The sequence below is a fragment of the Pipistrellus kuhlii genome, unplaced genomic scaffold (assembly GCF_014108245.1).
Source record: "Pipistrellus kuhlii isolate mPipKuh1 unplaced genomic scaffold, mPipKuh1.p scaffold_m20_p_21, whole genome shotgun sequence".
Taxonomy (NCBI): Eukaryota; Metazoa; Chordata; class Mammalia; order Chiroptera; family Vespertilionidae; genus Pipistrellus; species Pipistrellus kuhlii.
The window spans coordinates 6,840,219-6,860,000 of NW_023425520.1; the positions used below are offsets into that span (position 1 = coordinate 6,840,219).

The 19,782-nt window shown below is 51.7% G+C and overlaps 1 protein-coding gene across 1 annotated transcript in view; it reads right to left on the bottom strand.

Moving 5' to 3' along the window:
- EBF2 (EBF transcription factor 2) overlaps positions 1–17,189 on the bottom strand; it is a 202,513-nt gene extending 185,324 nt beyond the window's left edge. Inside the window, exons 1-6 of the mRNA XM_036450395.2 lie at positions 16,255–17,189; positions 13,679–13,835; positions 12,715–12,778; positions 12,353–12,408; positions 11,794–11,867; positions 5,514–5,582 (exon numbers count right to left, since the gene is read on the bottom strand). Of these exons, the coding sequence (XP_036306288.1) occupies positions 5,514–5,582; positions 11,794–11,867; positions 12,353–12,408; positions 12,715–12,778; positions 13,679–13,835; positions 16,255–16,385 (551 nt within the window). The 5' untranslated portion in view covers positions 16,386–17,189. The remainder of the gene's footprint in view (positions 1–5,513; positions 5,583–11,793; positions 11,868–12,352; positions 12,409–12,714; positions 12,779–13,678; positions 13,836–16,254) is intronic.
- Between the last annotated feature and the right edge of the window lie 2,593 nt (positions 17,190–19,782).

The window sequence follows — 19,782 nt, forward strand, 5'->3', positions numbered from 1 at the left end:
CCATCCCACAAAACTCTTCCTGGGGTTAAGTGACACACTGGAGAGAGGAATGACCCAGAGGGAAGAGGATTCAAGCACGTAGGACAAGGTAGTTGATGAGGCAGGAAAAGGATGAGCTAGATGGCAGGGGAACTTATACAAGAAGCCAGGACCAGAGGGGAAAGCATCAGGTGAAGATGCCTACCAACATGATGGCATGAGAAAACATCATCTAAAACAGAAGAGTCATAGCCCTAACCAGTTTGGCTCAGTGGATAGAGTGTAGGCTTGCGGACTCAAGGGTCTCAGGTTCGATTCCAGTCAAGGGCATGTACCTTGGTTGTTGGCACATCCCCAGTAGGGAGTGTGAAAGAGGTAGCTGAATCAATGTTTCTCTCTCATTGATGTTTCTAAATCTCTATCCCTCTCCTTTTCTCTCTGTAAAAAATCAATAAATATATATATTTTTTAAAAGAGTCATACCCATTTGGATGGCAACTATAAAAATAAACAACATCTAAAAATAAAAAAATAGCAAGTAATGTGGATCTGTAGAAGAATTAGAACCTATACTGTTGGTAAGAATATAAATGGTAGTAGCCACAATGGAAACAATATGGCAGTGGCAGTTCCTCGGACCACCATATGATCCAACAATTCCACTTCTCAGCATATACAAAAAAAAAAAAAAAAAAAAAAAAAAAATTGAAGCCAGAGAGACATTTGTCTACCATGCTCATAGCAGCATTAGTCACAGTGGCCAAATTCTGACCCATGCTACAACATGTAGGAACCTTGGAGGATATGAGGCTAAGTGAAATAAGCCTGTCATAAGAGGACAAATACTATTGTACATGGCTCCATTTATAGGAGATATCTAGAGGAGTCAAATTCACAGAGGCTGATAGCAGAATGGTGGATGCCAGAGGCTGGGAAGAAGGGGGAATGAGGAGTTGTGGTTTAATGGTGGCAGAGTTTCAGTTTTGCAAGACGAATAGAATAGAGATGGATGGATGGTGGTGGTTGCGCCACAATGTGGATATATTTAATAGCTCTGAACTGAACAGTTGGTTAAGATGGCCAATTTTACGTTGTGTGTATTTTACCACAATTAATTTTTAAAAAGAGGAAGATAATATCAGGAAAACCCCTCATGGGCAACCAAACACCGAACATTTCTGAGTAAACCTTTTGAATGAGAGTTATTCTGTTGTTTATTTGGCTTCTTGAAAAAGAAAATGAACAAAAACACATCAGTACTGAAAATGGCCCCCATGGGAACAGAGCTTAGAAATATAGGAGACCCATGTCCCAAGGCAAAAGACTGGGATATGTAGCATGTGAAAAATAGGTTGGGACTACTCTTTTAATAGAAAATATACCACCACTGTGCACATGGGCAGGGTAGCCTTCAAAGATTCATAAAGAAATACTGCTCTGCCTGCTCGTCTGACTTATAATGCGCCTGCAAGTACAGAAACCATAGGACTTTTTCCCGCCTCCCATCAATGAGACTGTCCCTACAGCCCTCTTCTCAGGGGCCACCAGATTTTCCTGAGCCCCAGAGAGTCTGTAGAGATGCAGAAGCTTCCAGAGAGAGAAGAGGGTTTGAGCTAGTACAACCCATGAAAACCAAGGTTGAATCAGAGCTTCCCTCTGAAACCACAAAATGTAAATCAGTATGAGCCTTTTTTTTTTTTAATTTACCACACACAGGTCTTTATGGGTAAGATTTAGGTGGATGACCACAGTAAGAATTCTGTTTTTATTGTTGTTTTTGTTTTGGTCTGGTATGTTTTGTTGAGTTTTCTCCAGATAGGGACTTTGGAATTTTACATTAAAAGTTAATAAGTACCCCCCCACCCCCCCCACACACACACACTTTATGCACACACATATCCTATATAATAAAAAGGTGATATGCAAATTGACCCTAACGGCAGAATGACCAGAACAACCACTGGACCAGTCACTATGAGGTGCACTGACCACCTCTTGATCCCTTTCCCTGGCCAGCAGGCTCCAATTGCCTGATGGCCACCTGCTGCAGGGGTGGGGCCCGCAAGCAAAGGGGACACAGCCAACCTCTTTGTCCCTTCCCCCATCCATCAGGCACCAAACACTCGATGGGAAAGGGGAAACCAGGGTTGGATGGCGGCAGGGAGACAGGACAGCTGCAGGCAGCTGGGGAAGATGGCCCTGATCACAAGCCGTACCCATGCATGAATTTTGTGCACCGGGCCTCTAGTTTATTGTGCTCAAGGCTATGATTCACAGCAAGTGCTGCTGACCTGGCTTTGGGGAGAGGGGTGTGGCTGCCCAAGTGTTCAAAAAAGCACTCTGAAAAGACAACTGAAAGTAAAAATGAAATTTATGTTTCTAGAGAGATCAGTCAGGGAGTAATTTAGTGGGGGAAAAGAATTCCCAGTCTGGGGCTAAGTCTTAGGAAAGGGAGAACTAAGTCTCTATGGGGGCATCCTATTGTAAAATCCAATAATATTCAATTAAGGGGTCACAAGGTAGCAAAAGCTTTTTTTTTTTTTTTTTTTTTTAATATTTCAAGCAGCCTGTTAGAAACTGACATTTTACTCAGGATGTGGTCACATGGGCTAAGTGAAAGGTCAAGTTGTTTTCTGGCTGAGCTGGAAGTCTATCATGTCAGCGGATAACATAACATAGCATGTCTCACCAGGACCAAAATCTCTGGTCGGTCATCAAGGGCATTTCTGAGATGAGATTCTTCCTTCTCATTCGAGTACATGTCTTGAATTAATAAAAATGGATTTACAGCTAAATTAGCACTTGCTAACTACAGTTTGGCAGGCAAAGTTTTGCAAGACTCTGGATTCACTAAGGGGAAAAAAATAAAGAAGTCTTGGGTGATGAAAAGTTGGGGAACCACTCTTGAGCCTCCTCGTCCCCTCCCCCAAACAGGCACAGTTCTGGGGAGTAAAGTTCCCTGGGGCCAGCGTGGAGCGTGCCTGTTCTGTGAGAAAACTCCGGGAGAGACAGTGTAAATTAACTGCATCTGGCCAGGCTGAGCCAGGAGCGGGAGGAGATAATTAGTTGGCTTTGTCGGAACAAGGGCAAAGAAGAGAGTCCTGTGTTTACTCAGAGAAAATCCCAAATAGACTACTTTGCCCCCATTTGGAGTTCATGGGTGATCTCGACATCTCCGAGTCAGTAGGCGTTGAACCCAGGGACGGGCTGCACAGCTCAACCAAACCTCTGATGACACCCATCCCTCCTTCAACAAATGGAAACCTGGCTGCATTCACTTTTGCTTCCACAAATGAAGGGAGGAAGGCGAAGGCACACCGAAAAGACATTCAACAGCAATGAAACAAGATTCTGGTGAAGGAAGAACCTTCTCCAACAAAAGACCTACAATGAGCAAAACAAATAAATGCATCTGTTTAGGATAAAATGCTTTCTCTGAAAACCTGGTACTGATCAATTTACGGTACCCTTTCGTATGTCATGTGTGGACACAAAACATTTCGGAAGTAACACATATTTCAAGTGATGCAGAGCCGTCAGTGGGCTGTTTTATTGTGCATAAGACACTAAAAGTAAGTACCGGAGTCACATAAAGCTCCATAATACAGTAGCCAAAATGCAGTTTCCACCTCCACAGAAGAATTTAAGGCATTCTAGCACCAACAACAAAGGCACCAAATACGAAAATATTTTCTCCCATAGATGCAAAAAGACTACTTTTCTTGTATCTGTAGCATGTGTATCGCATTGGAAGAAAACACAGCATATTCAGCTCTATCCATGGGTACAGCTCTATGGAGTTTCTTGCAGGAAGAGCTGCTGTTAAGCTCAGAGTCATTAGGATGTGTGCTTATGAGATGCAAGATGCAGGTGAGCATTTGCAGGTTCGCCAATATTTCTAAAGCTGATCTAAGGGGTGTTTATTGCAAGAAAAGATGTAACAACAAGGAGGAGGTTAGAGTGCCTTCCTAAAAGGTTAGCAAAAGTTCATGAAAAAGACTACCTGAAGATTAGAAAGCTCTGGGTACATGCTGTAAGGCCTGGACCTGTGTCTAGGCTGCGCTTGTATCCTTCAAACTCCCCCAGAGGATCCCAAAGCCATCCTGGGAAGCTGCGAATAGACGTCCCATGCAATCAGCACACCAACTCACATACATTAGGACTGAGAGGGCTGGGAGAAGGTGCTTGTGGAGGTGAGAGGAGTAAGGACAACTGTTTCTTTAGTGCCAGCTCTATTCCAACCAGCTGTGCGATCATGGGCAAGTCATGTCACCATTCCTGGGTTCAGTCTCTTCCTCTAGCAAATGGGAAAGATGGCTGACTCCAAAGAGCTCTTACAACTCCTTTAATGTCAGCTTCTATGCACTTTCAGAAAAAAAATAAAAATCTATACAGCTCCTTAATATTGGTCTCACCTGAAGCTCCTAAGATGGCAGTGACCATACACATCTGGCAAACATTGTAAGCCTGCCTGTCATCCTCTCCCAAGCATCTCAGAGGAGACTGCAGAACGGTCCTGGCTCTTTCAGTGGCTTCCTTAAGCCTACAGAAGCAGGCAGTACCCTCCAACTCTTCTCCCACTGTACCACTAAAGAACAGAAGCGTCGAGTGCTTTGTCCAAGGTCAGAAGCTAGGACGGAATCAGAATTCCAGCCCCCTCATTCCTAGGACTATGCTATATTTTCCACGAAGAAACCAAGCTGGGTTTCTGGGAAGAATGCCAGAGGTTCCTTTCTCCCAACTGAGGATTCACTGGGATATTGGAATAACAACTTTGGAGACTGTGGTCTCTCCAATCCATTTCAGGACCTGGCTAGAAACACGAAAACCCAAAGAAAGAAGCAATAGGGAATTCTTCCGTTTTTTAATGAAAGAGAAAAAATTAGGGGTGGGAATATGGGATTTCTTAAAAATTACATGATTGCTGGAAGTTAATTTGGTATTTCTTCATTGGTTTATAAGTTCTGTTTCCAATCACAAAACACAGACAGCTGAGGATGCCTAACTCACATTTCAATGAATTAGCATCTTGTCCCAGAGAATCTTATCCACTCTGAATATAACACGGGACCCAGAATGCAATCCCCTGCGGTAGAAAGGAATCTCCCTCAATGCAACAGAGAGCTTGTCATAATCCCCTAAACCGTAATCTAAACTGGAAGTCGTCAAGCCTGACAGCAATCACTGAGCACCACACAGGGCTTGCCACTTCACTTGGAATGCACTGCCTCTCTCAGCAAACTGCCCTGCCAGATAGGAGAGACGGCATCTCCTACCATCCACGCCCTCCCTACTAGACTGAAGCAAATGCACCTGGGAAAGAATCCAGGTAGATTTACAGACATAAGTTCAAAAGGAAAGGTTCTGACTTCTTCCAAGAAAGGCCAACCAGAACAAGAAAATGCATGTTGAACTAGCGTCATGCATTGAAGGTAACATGAAACCAACCTTATGGCAAAGCCCAAGTGATCAGTACTCATAGAGTTGAGATTCATAAAGGAAGTGATTTTTTTTTAAATCACTTTTCCCCCTACCTGTCGATGATGACAGGGTCTGAAGGAGTCTCATTTCGGTTTCCACAGCTTTTCTTTTCACAGCATCGACTGCAGATGGGGAAGGAACCGGAAAAGTAAAAGAAATGAGTTAAAATCAAGAAAAAAAAACAATATACACACAATGTAGGAACGTTCACAAAAATTAGTATGTCCTGGGCTTGTAGCCTCTTCACTAGATCAGCTGTGATGAGAGCAGAATTTATGGCCATGTTTAGAAACAATAGTGAACTTGAAGCCCAGAGATACTCACTTAAATTTTCACTCTGTGACTTATAAGCCGGGTAATTCTTAGCAAGTCACAATTTTCTCAAGAATCGTATTTGTAATCTGAACCATGGACAGCTGGATTTAAAAATCTGTAAGGTTATTTCCAGCTCAGTGTTGAATGATTTGAATGACTACGTATTTTAGATCTTAGAGTCTTAACAAATATTTAGAGAAAGAAGGGGAAGGAAAATGTATAAAATAGTTGCCTGGATTTTTATCAGCCTTATTTACATAACATCTTTCTCCAGAAAACTCAGTGTACTTTATAAATGTTTATGCCTTCATCCATGTCCATCCTTTTCTAAATGTGAAGGAGGAAGAGCAGAACTATGGCGTGTGTTTTAAAATAGGAAAAACATGAGGGAGGAAGCTGTAAAGTTATAGCTCTGATTCTTTTCACCAAGTCATGGGACAGAAATGGGACTGGATGTACAGTTCCCATCTTGAAAACACTCCTCCCAAAACTTGCTCCTGCCGGATGATGCTGGAGAATGCACAGAGAAGGTCCTTTGACTTTGCAGAAGTAAAGCACTCCAATCAAAGGGCCCTGCATGGGAGAGCTAGCCAAAGGTCAAACGGGCGAAGGCGGCTTGGTGATGGAGAAGCAGTGGAGCACCACCTCCTTGAGCTGCCCTAATGTGCTTGTCAGGACCACAGAATTCTGAATACCTCTCAGCTCACTCAAGCACATGGCCCAGCACTGACTATCACTCTGACAGGGCTTATATGAAAAGCATAATCGCCCTGACCAGTTTGGCTCAGTGGATAGAGCGTCGGCCTGCGGACTCAAGGGTTCCAGGTTCAATTCCAGCCAAGGGCATGTACCTTGGTTGTGGGTACAACCCCAGTAAGGGGTATGCAGGAGGCAGCTGATCAATGTTTCTCTCTCATTGATGTTCCTAACTCTCTATCCCTCTCTTCCTCTCTGTAAAAGATCAATATATATATATATATATATATATATATATATATATATATATATATATATATTTTTTTTTTTTTTTTTTAAAGAAAAGCATTATTGTCCCCACTGGTTGGAGACTATGTCTAATAGGCCTTAGCAAGAATAAAATTACAAGTAAGTGCGGTCCTTCCCCTGATAGTTCCTCTGTAGCTTACGGTTGGTATGGCCCAATAGAAAAAATGGTAACGTGGGAATCAGGGCTCTGGCGCCTAACCCAGCTCTGTCCCAAACCAGCTGCCTGAATTTAGCCTAATCTCTTTAACCCCGCTGGGGTTTGCCTCCCTATATATAAAATTAAAATGTTGGGCTAGATTATCTCCAGAGTCCCTTCTAGTATAAGAAGTCCAGGAGGCTCTGGGGTTCCCTGAGCGCCCTCCGAAAGCGATGACAGGGTAAGGAAAAGAGGAAAGCCATGCGGCAGCAGGAAGTCAGAGGCCTAGCACAGCCCGGGGATAAATTTAGTGTCTGGTTCTCTGCAGTGCTTTCACCATCTCGGATCCTCCACAGAATTACAAACAAACAAACAAACAAACAAAGAACTACTCTACAACGTTTTAAATCCATCTCTCTCTGGCAGGGGCATGCGGATTATTTAGTGACTAATTTTACCATTCTCAAAAAGTAGACTATACTTGGAAGATGCCAAAAAAAAAGTAACTTTCGCTAAATGGGCACAATGAGGTTTTTTAAGAAATGTGATCAAATTAATCCGAAGTAAAAGAAAAAGTGTATCCACTTTCTTAAATACCAGAGCTTGCCTCTGGGAGTTTCGGAAACAATATTTTGCCTTTGACATTACGTGAGGTCTCAACTTTTAAAATTTTAGCCTGTCCCAAGATTAACACTAAATAAAAATGCTGACCAGCTGTCTCCCCTCTCCCAGAGCTTGTGTCTTTCTTCCCAACTCCTGCCCCCACCCATCTCTGTCTCCCACCTCTCTTTTTTCAAAGTGGCTTCTGTCAGTGGAATACCTTTGCAGTTCAGACAAACCTTTCTCCTTAGCAACACGATTTCAGAAGCCCCATCCATGCTAGTTACCTGAAGCCTTCTACCTCAACCTCCCTTTGACATCACCAGCATGTCAACCTAACCCAAACGTGTGTCTGATGCCGTGTACAATTTAATTCCAAGCGCGCACGCTGCTAGAACGTGCCAATCTGTTTAGTTTGAGAAGGAGTGATTTCGAGGAGGCTGAGTAAGTTTGCAAAATTGCTCAGCTGAATTCAGCTGCTTTCCGTGGGGAGTTTCTCTGGAGGAAAAGAAAACAGATAAAAATGTAAGCCTGGTGCCAGTGTAATACAATGTGGGGATTCGGCTCAGGAAAGGAAATGATATTTAAAGAAAATGCAGAGAGATTTCAGGATCCAATCTTCTCTTTTCCAACAGTCACATATTTAAGTATAATCTCTAATGTTAATAGCACAGGAAAGATGTAGAAGGCAGTTACTTGGCTGTTGCACTATAAAAATAAAGGTATAAAAATAATAGGAGTGGACTGTATTTGCCCCACTGGAGCCCTTCTTAGAATTTCTCTGGGTTAGCCAAAGCTAATTTTCTTTTCTTTTTTCTTTTTATTTTTTAAAGAAAAATTCTCATCAAGGTGTCCTAGTTGTTCTTCATTTGGCTGCTTAAATAGCATTCGGTCATCATGCCAGAATATTAAGCTAAGCAAAGGGGAGTGGGCAGTGGAGAGAGGAGAGTGGAGAGTGGAGGGCATTCAGGAACCACAGTCCCACACAATCGCTCTGTGCCCAGGTGTGTGGATAGTTGAGAGAAGGAACTGGGTCCCTGAATTGCACAGATAACAAACTTCAAGTTCAGTTTCTTTAGCTAAAGAGGCTGTTCAGGTTATTTCCCAGCAAGCAAGTCAGTGAGTCTGAAGTTCTTGTTCAGTGAAAAGTGAACAAAGAGAAGAGGAGACTGAACTTGGCCCTAGGTTAAGAATGTGGTCCTGACTACCACCACGGAGAGGCTCAGAAGCGCCCCTTTTTTCTAGAGAATAAAAATGAAAGCTCTTCCTCTATTCCTGTTTGGCTTGGCTTGATTTATCGTATTCTAGCATTTATTTGGAGAACCTTTTACCTGAAATACTCTCAATTCGTTAACAGGCCTCTTTCATCCTTCCTATCTTTTCATGGAATCTTAAAGGGAAAGAGAAAAAAAACACAAACAAACAACAACAACAAAACAAAAAAACAAGTTGGGGATAGGGGTTGGGGGAAATGAGAAATGTTATCCCAATCCTGAATCTTCCCTGAATTTTTCAGGAAAGGGGAAAGAAAAAGGGGGGAGGGGGAGGCTGGAGGAGAAAAGGCCCAGCCATGGACACAGGGTGTCCAGTCAGCCAAACTCCTGCTCAAGACAAGTGGATGTGCCCTTTCCCCTCCAAAATCGTTTTTAAAATTCAACCCTCAACTTTCAAAAATCTGTCTCTAATTTCAAACTCAAATAAGCGCACAGCATGGTGGCTTTTGTTTTGTTTTCTTCTCCCCAACTCCTCCCTGCGATTGCATAACAAAAGTGTCTAAATTCACACCATCTGGCCGATAAAGACACTGGCCCCACTGCCCGGCTGGCCCATCTGATTAGGGCCCTGTCTCGCCTGCGCCTTGTGGCGAAAAGTCACAGCTGTGGGGTTTGCTCGCACTCAATACAACTCTGTTATTAGCCAGCTGTAGGCCTTGAGACGACTTCTGTTCAAATTATAATATCTTTTAACCCTCTGAGCATTTGAGGGCAGGGGTGGCTGGCAGTGACATAACAACTAGATTTCTCTTCGCTAATAATTGTCAGAATGGACTAAAGCAGGGAAGAAGGGAGCAGATACAGTTGGTGAAGGGAGAAAACGTTGTTCTTAACGATATCGACATTGTTTTCTGCCTCAAAGCTAAACGCTCATGGATGAGCTTTTTTGACTAAAGATTACAGAATATAAAGCCATGCAGGGACATTCCCAGGTAAACCCCAAAACTCTCACCCCACAAATGGAACCGGGTGCCCTAACCAGTGAGAACGGGGCATCTGATTCATCCCGCAGTCACTGAGGGCTGTAACTGGCTCTTCAAATGTGGGAGCAGGAACTTTTTCTCTTCCTAACTGCAGAATCAGCCAGCTCAGACTTGACACATTGCGTCCAACGTTTGTTAACTAGTTCATCTACACACACACACACACATACACACACACCAGAAACAGTGCCCATCCAATGGATCATTTATTTACCCATTAATTAATATTTGTTTTAAATTCCAGTTAGGAAAGAAAGTAGCAGAGCATCTCTTCCCGGGTCTCGAATACAAGAGAAGTTACAGTACATTAAATTTTTATATTGTGTTACGAATGCAGACTAAACTGGAGGCTTTAAAAATTGATGCTGCTACTTAAACTGCATAAAACGAGAAGGATTTGATTAGGCTTAAAAATAAAAATGTCAGCTTTAAACACCACTGGATGGGGCGTGCGAGTATTCTTTTAAAAGGAGAGGTATAATTCATCAGACAATGGGCCAATTTGGGGCTTCCTTTTCTTTTAAGAAGTAATCCCTCCAAACAAAGACATTTAAAAGTACAGAGAGAAATTAAAAAGCACCCACCAATTAGCCACCTGAATCAATGTCCTGACTATCTAGTCTAGTTATTACATGCAAGTTCATCTTGCAATTGGATTTTCTTTTTAAATGGATCTGGGAGGGGGCCCTGGGGTGACGAAGTGGGTATCTTTCTCCAACGCCCTGCGCCTCACCCAGCTCCTCAGGCAGGGCAGCCAGGACCCCTCCGCTCTGGCAGAGCTCAACCTTGCATTTGGCAAAGTTTGTTTTTTCTAAGACTTGGTCAAAACCAAAACAAACATGTCAAATTGTTACATTTCTTCCTTCCCGACTAGGGTGTGAGGGAGACGGCACTGCCAGAAGCTGACCATAAAACAGCCGGGGCTGCCTCAGCCAAGGCCTCCAATTACCCCAAACTGGCAAGTCTGGGAGGTGGAAGACATTTACAGAAGCAATCGCGCCCCGAGGAGGAATTGAGGCTTTCTCTCCGATCAGAAATTTTGGAGGAAGAAAAACACGTGTGTGTGTGTGTGTGTGTGTGTGTGTGTGTGTGTAACAAACATTTACATTTTTATGGTAAAATTACCACCTCTTCCCAGAGTTTCCTTTGGATAGAAAACTCTGCTTTGCTAAGGGATCCCCAATATCTAAAAACAAAAAAACAAAAACAAAAAAACAAAACAAAACAAAAACTAGGAACTCGATAAATATTTGTTAAGAGAAAAAGTGAGTGGAGGAATTTCTTCTAATTGTTTTTATTTTCTTCTAGCCAAGCAGAAGAAAGACTCAGATGGCATGGATCCATGGGGAAAGGTGCAGAAATGCCAGCACACAACTTAGCCCTGAGAAATTCCTCTCACAACGTGAGAAGCCAGCTGTTGCTCCAAACCCAGCTCTCCTGGACAGGGTCCTCTCCCACCCCTCCCATCACGGGTGGTGAACCCCTCTGATCGTTCTCCCCAAGGTTCCTCCTCACCTAAGAAATTCCTCTGGTGTGAGAAATCGCTGGAAAAGCAACACTCCTGGAGGACAGAACTGCTTTGGCATCTTATACATGTGCCTCAGGTGGGGTGCCCCAGAAATGGGCTGCTGGGCTCTCAGTGCTTTGATCGTGAACGTGTGACCCCTCCTTGGAAACCTACCGGGAGCTTGCCAGACCAGTGGGGGGGAGCCTGGTTCTAGGAAGTCCCCATTCCAAACTTGGCTGGGGGTAGCCTGTGCCTTCCTGAGCTGCCACCAACTGCTGGACAACAGAAATGGTCCAGGGCGGAGAAAGCTTCCCGGACGCATGGGGAATCCTGCCTGGTTCCAAGATGCTCTGAGAATCTGGCCTTTAGTAAAGAGAAGTTCTAGGGACTCAGCCTCCCTACATTCGCACCATCACTCCTGCAAATCATGGTGGGGGCATCCCTGAGCTCAGAGGCCCGCACCCCTGCCCAGCGTGCTGGCAAAGTTTGCCCGCGGGACAAAGCAGCTCTTACCTGCACATGACTTCGTGTGTCAGAAGAACTCGGCACATTTCCGGATTCTTATTTTGTCCCTCATAAGCGATGGGCTGTGAAGGAGGCAAGGGCAAGAAGGGAAGGTGTGAGGGGAGTGAGCAAAACAAGGAACAGGGGGCTTGAGAGGGAGCACAGAATCCGTCTTCCTCTCTGCCCACCTCTTCATTAGGTATGCCCACCGGAAGCACAAACCCCAAGCCATGGCCTGGCTAACTCCAGCGAAATAATCATAGACAAGTTTGCCCTGCGAGAACGTTTTTCTTGCAAAAAAGTATTTCTTGTTTGGGGGACCGAATCTTTCAATAATGGCTTTCTCCCTTCACACTCTGCTCAGGACCCCACCCAGAAGGAAACAGAACCATTGAGGAGAGGGGGGCAATTTTCTGTTCATAGTGAACAAGGTGAGGATTGATGGTCAAGGGCATGTGAGTCTGACCCCAGAACTCGTGGAGGGTGGGGGCAGGTCAGAGAAAGTTGGGGGGAGGTGGGAGGGCCCCGCACCCCGCAGAGGAGGAGCCCACTGGACCCCGGGGCTCACCTGCTTAGTGACCGAGTCAATGAGCCTGACGTACAGGTCCTGCTCCGTGCGGACACCTGTGGGGAGGCGATGGGCGCAAGGTAAGGGCCCCAAAGCTTCTCCTGGGGAGCCCCCAAAGGTCCCTGTTGTAGGGCCAGGCCCAGGAAGCTGCCGGGGGCTAACCGCAGGCTGAAAGGTCCTGGGGGCAAAGACCACCTCCCACTCCCACCCTTCTTGCCCTCCCCCCCAGGGTCCTGACTGAGCCTCCCCAAACCTTGCTCTCCTAGGACCTTAGGCTGCCTGCAAGCCATCTGGACACAGATCACCTGCTTTCCTTGGCAGGGGCCTGTGTGGCACCCGGACACAGAGGGGGGGGCTCTCACCATTGCTGTAGAGGAGCTGTAGCTTGTAGTGGGTGCCATTGTTGGTCTTCTCGTTGCCTTGTTCCTACAAAGACAGGCGGGGCTGGGATCCTTGGCTTTGGAGCCCCCAGATGAGGGAGAGGGGAGAGAGCACACCCCACACCACCTCCCAAAGCCTTTCACCTCTCCACCAGGCCGCTTTGAAGGACTCTGGCCCAGCCCGGGGTCAAAGGGCAGGGGCTTCTGCTGATGGACACCCGCCAAACCTTGCCAAGACTCTACCACTTGGCCACTTGACCCTCTCCCTTAAAAATACCCTCAGGAGGGAGATCCCAACCAGTCTCCACCCAGCTGCCCCAGGAAGTTGCAGGTTCTCTAAGCAGAAAGGTGAGGGGGCCTGTCCTAAGCAAGAGCTCCCTTGTCCCAACCCCACAGGACCAGTGCAGCTGGCCACCAGCTGCAGGGATGGGCCAGGCGCTGGTGGGACTTCCGGGGCGCCTACTGAAGGGGAGACGGCGGCTCAGAAGGCCAGAGACTTTCCCTTCCTCTCACCTGGGCTTCCTCTGAGGTCAAAGGCAGACCCCAGCCCTCCCGGGTGGGGAGCGGTGCGCGGGGAGCAAGCGAGGAAGCGCAGTGGCAGTGAGGGGGCTGGCGGCTCTGGTCTCCACCTGGTCCCCACCCGCTCGGCAGGTGTAGCCCAACTCACACCCCCCGGAGCAGGCGGCAGGGCCCAGGGAACCTTCAAACTGCCCTCTCCTGGGAGGGCGCTGGCTGCGGGCTGTGCGGCACCGGGTTCTGCTCCGGACCGGAGGCTCCAGCCCCGCAGCAGGGAGCGCACCGGCGGCCGGCGGGGCGCGGGGAGCGGGGAAACCCAGGGATGGAGAGGCTGCGGGTAAGAAGCCCGCTCTATGGTCCCTGATGCCGCGACAGACGGAATCCCAGCGCCTGGCCAGGCGGCGATTCCCGGCGGCGGGGAAGGGCTTACCTTGTCGTTCTCCACGAAGTCCACGAAGGCCGTGCGCTCGATCTCCACGGGCTGGCCCTGCCGATCGTAGAGCGCCAGCACGAAGTGGAAGAAGTTGGACTTGCGCAGGTTGGAGGGCGGCTGCTTCTCGAAGTGCGCGCGGGACAGGGCGACTCCGCTGCGGGGGGACACGGGCGGCGGGCACAGGGGGGGAGGGGGGAAAGGAGAGAGAAGGACACGGGTTACCCCTGAAGGCACGGCCTCGGCTCAGGGGCAGGTCCCAGGTCAAGAGCTCCAGGCCCTCCGCCCTCTTTTCAAACCGGGTTAAGAGCAGAAAGGGGAGCCTGGAGAGGACTCACAGGGGCCGATCCCGGGCTGGAGCGCCCCGTCTGGCCTCTGGGGGAGCCCAGCGAAGCCCAGCGGCAGGCCGGCAGAGGCCGGGAGGCCCCTGGCGGGCCCCGGTCCGGTCCTGTCGGGCCGCCCTCGTCTATCTTATCCGGTGGCGGTCGCCGCCACAGAAGGGGTCAGATGTCCGAGCTGGGCTCAGGGTTTGGGGAACAAGCGCCTCCTTACTTTTGAAGACGTGAACCTCGCCAGGACCGGTTTGGCTCAATGAAGACGTGAACCTTATCCGTTATCTTTTCTAGAGCTACCTGTGTGAGTGCTACTGCCCATGACCCTCCTCACTCACACACACACACACACACACACACCCGCACACATACATACTCACACACATACAAAACACACACACACACACACACACACACACACACACACACAAGGCCCGCAAGTAGCCCGGAGCCCACGCCTGGGTCCTGTTTCCCTCGCTCATCCGAAAAGTTGCCCAGCACCCGGGCAGGGCGGGATCCCGAAGCCAGCCCTAAGGAACTCGGGCAACCAGGACAACTTGATCCCCGGGGTTCCCGCCCCCCAAACTGCTGCGCTTGGAGGAGCCACAATGTTTATTAGGACAGAGGCAGGCAACGTCCTCGCCTGGGGCCCGGGGAAGCCTCGTTCAGGCCGGGCCTCCTGTGCGGGCGGCGCCAGCCAAACCTGCGGACCGCGAACCCCTTTTGGGGGGACTCGCGGGGCTCCTTGGAAGACACCGAGTGTGTGCACACACCTCCCCGCCTACCCGTGCGGGCCGAGGGCGGGCCAGCCGCCAGGGAGCATCCACCGGGAGCCGGGCGAGCGCAGAAGCTGCACCCGCCCCGGGCGCCGGCTCCGCGGGCCTCCTGCTTGGGGCGCGAGCCCGGCTCCCTGGTTTAAACATTTTCCCGGCGAACACCCCGCTCCAGCTGCCCGCTCCGATCCCAGTCAGTGTTCGATCGGGGAGAGGAGGAAGGCAGGTGGTGTCTGGAAGGAGCGGGATGCACGCCGCGGGCCGGCTGTGCGGGCTGCCTGCTCGCCCCGGGCTCCGCGCCCCGGACGGCGGCTGCGGAGAGCGGCGGCGGCGCGGGAGGGAGCGGCCTCCGCCCGGCCCCGAGCGGCGCTCCCTCTCCTCCGAGGGCGGCAGCCGGTTCGCTCCACCCGGGACACGGGGAGCCGTGCCTGCTGAGGAAGGAGGAACGTCTGGGCGACACATCGGGGCTGGGAGGCGGTGACCAGGAGAGCGGATGGGGAGGCTGGCGTCGTGGGAAGAAGTTCGTGGGCTCCTTGGGGGTCAAGTGTCTTTCTCTCGCAGACGAGGACGTGGGGACCACAAAGTCCAGCGCAGCCGTGATGGGTGATGAGGGAGAGGAGCCGGAATGTTCTCTCGGGGTGGCCCTCGGGCCCTGGCGCTCCCCATCTCCGCATGCGGACGCCTGGACACTCTCCGCTCCGGGACCGGCAGCACCGCAGGCTGGCTGCGCCCGGCGGCGTGTGCGGCCAGCTCCTCTCCTCGCCGCCTTTCTTCTCCGGCAGTTCTTTCCACGGACACTCCTTCGCCTTTTCCTCTCGGATTCCTTCTTCCCCTCTCCCCGCCTCGAGACGCCTGGCACCCCGGACCCTCCGGCCAGCCCCACCCCCACCCCCACCCCTCAGAGCTGCGAGCCGCTTCGCTTTCCCGGGAAGCTGATCCGCTCCGTCCGGCTGATCCTCTCGCCGCCTCCGCCATCTGCCCGCGGGGCTCCGGCCTCCGGCAAGCGCCGGGCTGGAAGCGGCGGGAGCGGCGGGAGCCGGCGGCTCTGCGGGAGCGGCGTTCCGGGGAAGCCGGCTCTCCGCGGCCGCCCCGCCAGCCCCGCTCCCGGGGCTCCCCTCCAGCCCAGCCCCTCCGCGCGGGGCCGGGAGCGAGCTGCGAGGCGGCGGAAGATGCTACTTTGTTATTTTTCCTCCGCGAGAGTGGGGGAAGGAGTCGGGGGAGAAACTCAATGGCCCAGGCAGTTCGGAAACTCCAGTGTTCGCTGCGGGGTGAGTGCTCCCCAGACCGCAGCGACCTGCCTGCCCCAGGGCGAGCCCTGGCGCGCGGGGCCAGGGCGACAGCTGCGGGGGAGAGAAAAAGGGACAGAGCGGGCGAGCGGGAGGAGGGGGCACGGAGAGACACAGAGACGGTGGGAGAGCAAAGGAGCCGGAGAGACTTTAAGAGCATGATAACGGGGCGGCCGTCTGGTTACCTCTGCGCCGCGACATTGGCGTCCACCACGCCGACGTTCCGGACCCAGGATCTGACCGAATCCATCTCGGCGCTCAGCGACTTCTCTTTCAGAGCTGGCCCTCTTCCTAAAGTATCTTGAATCCCAAACATTTAAAAAAAGTGTGATCTGTCTCTTTAAAAACAAGAGTTACCACACTGTCCTTACTGTTCCCAGCGTTGCCACCAAACCGTTTCCTCCAAATCGATCCAAAAAAAAAAGGGCCAAGTATTGAAGTTTCAGTCTCTCTTGGAAAAAAAAAAAGAAGAAGAAGAAGAAAAAGAAAAAAGAAAAAGATAACCCGTCCTTTGCTTCACGCTTTGAGGTGCGGATGGGTGCGGTTAAAGTTTGGGATTTATCCTCCACGAGTTCAGATCTGCCGCCTCGGGTCCTCGGTCCTAGGTCGCTCGCATCCTTCCCGCGGCAGCGCTGCCTCCAGAAAGTGATCACAATTTGGAAGCATCACCTGTTCTGGGAGAAACAGGAGGAGATGGATGACTGCCTAATCTCTCCCTTTCCTCCTGGTACCCCACCCTCCCGACTCCCTCCCCCCCACCGCTGCAATTTAGAAAGAAAAAAAAATTCCCAACAGGATCAGTTGTAAAAAGAAGGGGAAGACCCGGAGCGGAGAGGAGGCGGCGGCTGCGAGCACCTCGGAGCCGGGCTGCCGCCGCGCCAGGGCCCCATGAATGGGTTACTACGGCCCGGGCCGCGGGAGGCGGAGCCGCGGCCCGATAAGGAGCCTCATTTGCATGGACGCTCGGGATTGGCCAGCTCCGGGCCAGCCGGGCGACGTCCTCCGGCGGCGCGCGCCACGCTCGGAGGTGAAAGGGGACGAGAGAGCCGCGGACCCCGCGTCCTCGGTGTGCGTGCGCTGCAGCGAGGTGACCTGCGACGCGCCCACGCGGTCGGGGTGCAGGAGCGGGGAGCCCCCGGGGGTGCCGCCTCTCGGTGCAGATTTTTGTATCCCGCTGAAAGGCACATTCATTCCTGAATCTAGGATCTGTGGGCGTGTGGGGGGGGAAGCGGCAAGTGTGACCACATGCACTTAGGGTTTGTGCATACTCTACCCCCCAGATGCAACCCAGTCTCCTGGAGTTACAGAGGGTGACACTCAGATTCTGTGTGCGGTTTGCAAGTTGAGAGAGGAGGGTGGATGAATGAAAGCGGGGAGGAGGGGGTGGAGTGGAGGAGTACGAACAAGGCTCAAGTGCTATTCAAATAAATAGTGTCAGGAAGAATGGTCAAGGAGCTCAGAAACATACCCCCGGGCGGAAGCGAGCTGGAGTCGCACCCGTGCGTGCCGGAGAGGTTGTCGACAGATCGTGCAAGAGCTGCCTGGCGTCCTCCCGATGCCCCCTTCCGCCTCCCCACCCAGGTCCCTCCCCGAAGCCCAGGGAGGCTGCAGAGGAGCTGCCAGGAGGCGGCAGGGGAGTCGCGGAAACTTTGCCCGCGGCGCGCGCGGTCGCCGAGGTGCCGGCGGTGGGCTGGCGGCCGGGAGGCGGCGGCGGCGGCTCCGCCAGCAGCTGAAACCTTAGACGGCTTTTTAACTGCACCGGGCAGCTCGCGGTGCCTATTAAAAAATCCTCCTGGCTGGGTGTGATTTTCTTGCTTCCGCTTTTGTATTCTGATCTGCGCAGAGATCTGCTGCCGCTGAAACCTAGAACGCTAGCGCGAAAACAGATTTGAAGACAATGAATGCAAATCTGTGCTCAAAGACCATCTGCCGTGGAGGAGGCGGATCAGCTGCTCCTCGGCGGGAGCCACTGCGCCCGGCCGCCCGGCCTCTCCGCGGAGAGGGCCCCGCGGAGCCTGGCTGCGTTCAGGGCCCACACCCGGGACCGCAACCCGAGCGTGAACCGACTTCGGACCAGACCCCTTAGATGTAGGTGAGCGCTCACACATGAACTGCGAGAGTTTGCCGCTAGAGGACACAACTCGTTTTCGCCCGAGATTGCGCTCAGGAAGAGCAAGTCTCTCCTGCGGAGATTTACTGGAAAACTGAAGGGGTTGGAAGGGGTGCGCGGACCCCATCAGTACAAACTCTGGGTGATTTTACTTAAGGGGGGCGAGAACATGAGTCCCCCCGCCCCCGCCTTTAAATGGCGCTGACTGTGACACCCTCACAATAGGGCCCTGGCTTGGGCCTCCTGGTTAGGTCACAAGGCCAGGGGAGCCATGAAGGGCGACTGGGCACCAGAATATTGTGTGTGTCACAACTGGTGTGCAAGCCGAGTGAGGTGGGAGTTGAGCAAAGACAGGAGGAGGAAGATGGGAGTGAAATTTGTTGGAATGGAACTACCCTTTTTCAATTCGGCAATTCTCTGTGATATGCAGGCTTTATGGATATTGCTGGTCCCTTACAAAAACTCTGCAGTGTGTCTTTTACCCTGAGTCGCTCTCTTTCTAAATCTCTGTGAAGCTCAAGTTAACCACCCACCCCATCCATCCTGGTCCGTGGACTGCGCTCAGTGGAGGTAATGCCTCGGACTCCTCGGCAGAAAGTGTGGACCCCTCCACATGTGTTGATGAACCCCGATATTCTCTCTCTCTCTCTCTCTCTCTCTCTCTCTCTCTCTCTCTCTCTCTCTCTCTCGGCCAAGACCGGAAAGTGTGGACCCCTCCACATGTGTTGATGAACCCCGATATTCTCTCTCTCTCTCTCTCTCTCTCTCTCTCTCTCTCTCTCTCTCTCTCTCGGCCAAGACCGGAACCGAGCGCAACCCGAGGGGGCCGCGGGGCAGCAGTGGGGCCTGGCCTGGTCCGAACCGCCTGCTTTTCAGGCCCGGGCTGGCTGTGGTAAAAGGGCATCGACAGGGCCCAGCACGCTGGCTCTCCTCGCCCACCACAGCTGCCCCCCAACCATGCCCCCGGGGACTGAGTGAATGAATCGGTCCTTTTCTCAGGGCTCCCCGCCGCCCTCCCCAAACCGGACGGCCGCGCTCGGGGGACGCCCCCACCCGTACGCCCCAAAGACAAGTTCAGGGGCCCCAAGGGCCGCGGCCGGGAGGTCGATTTGGAAAACCGTGGCCCCGGCATATGGACCTGAGCCGCTGCGAGCCGCCCCGCTCCTCGCCCGCCCGCGGTGCTGGAGGCAGCGCCCCGGCCGCGCGGGGCGAGCGGCGGCCGCTGTGCCCGGAGCCCCGTGGGCTTCCAGCCGCGGCGCCCACTTTGGCTCCGGGCTGAGACCACGCTGCCAGGGAGCGCGGGGAGGAGGGCGGAGGGGACCGGGAGCCTGGGAGGCAGCCCTGCGCCCAGCACGGCGGCGCTCCGGCCTTCTGGGAGCCCGGAGCATGTCTGCCAGCCCGTTTGGGTTTAATTAGGTTTGGGGAAGGTTGGGGGTGGGGGTGCAGGGAGTCGGCCACCCGCGAGGAAGAAGCGGAGGTTGGAGACGGAGGGAGCGGCGGCGGCGCGCCTGGAGGGCTGCTCCCCTCCCCATCGCCTCCGGCTACCCCTGAACAAACCTCTGGGAGCGCCCCGCGCACAGCCCGGCCGGAGCTGCGGGAGGCG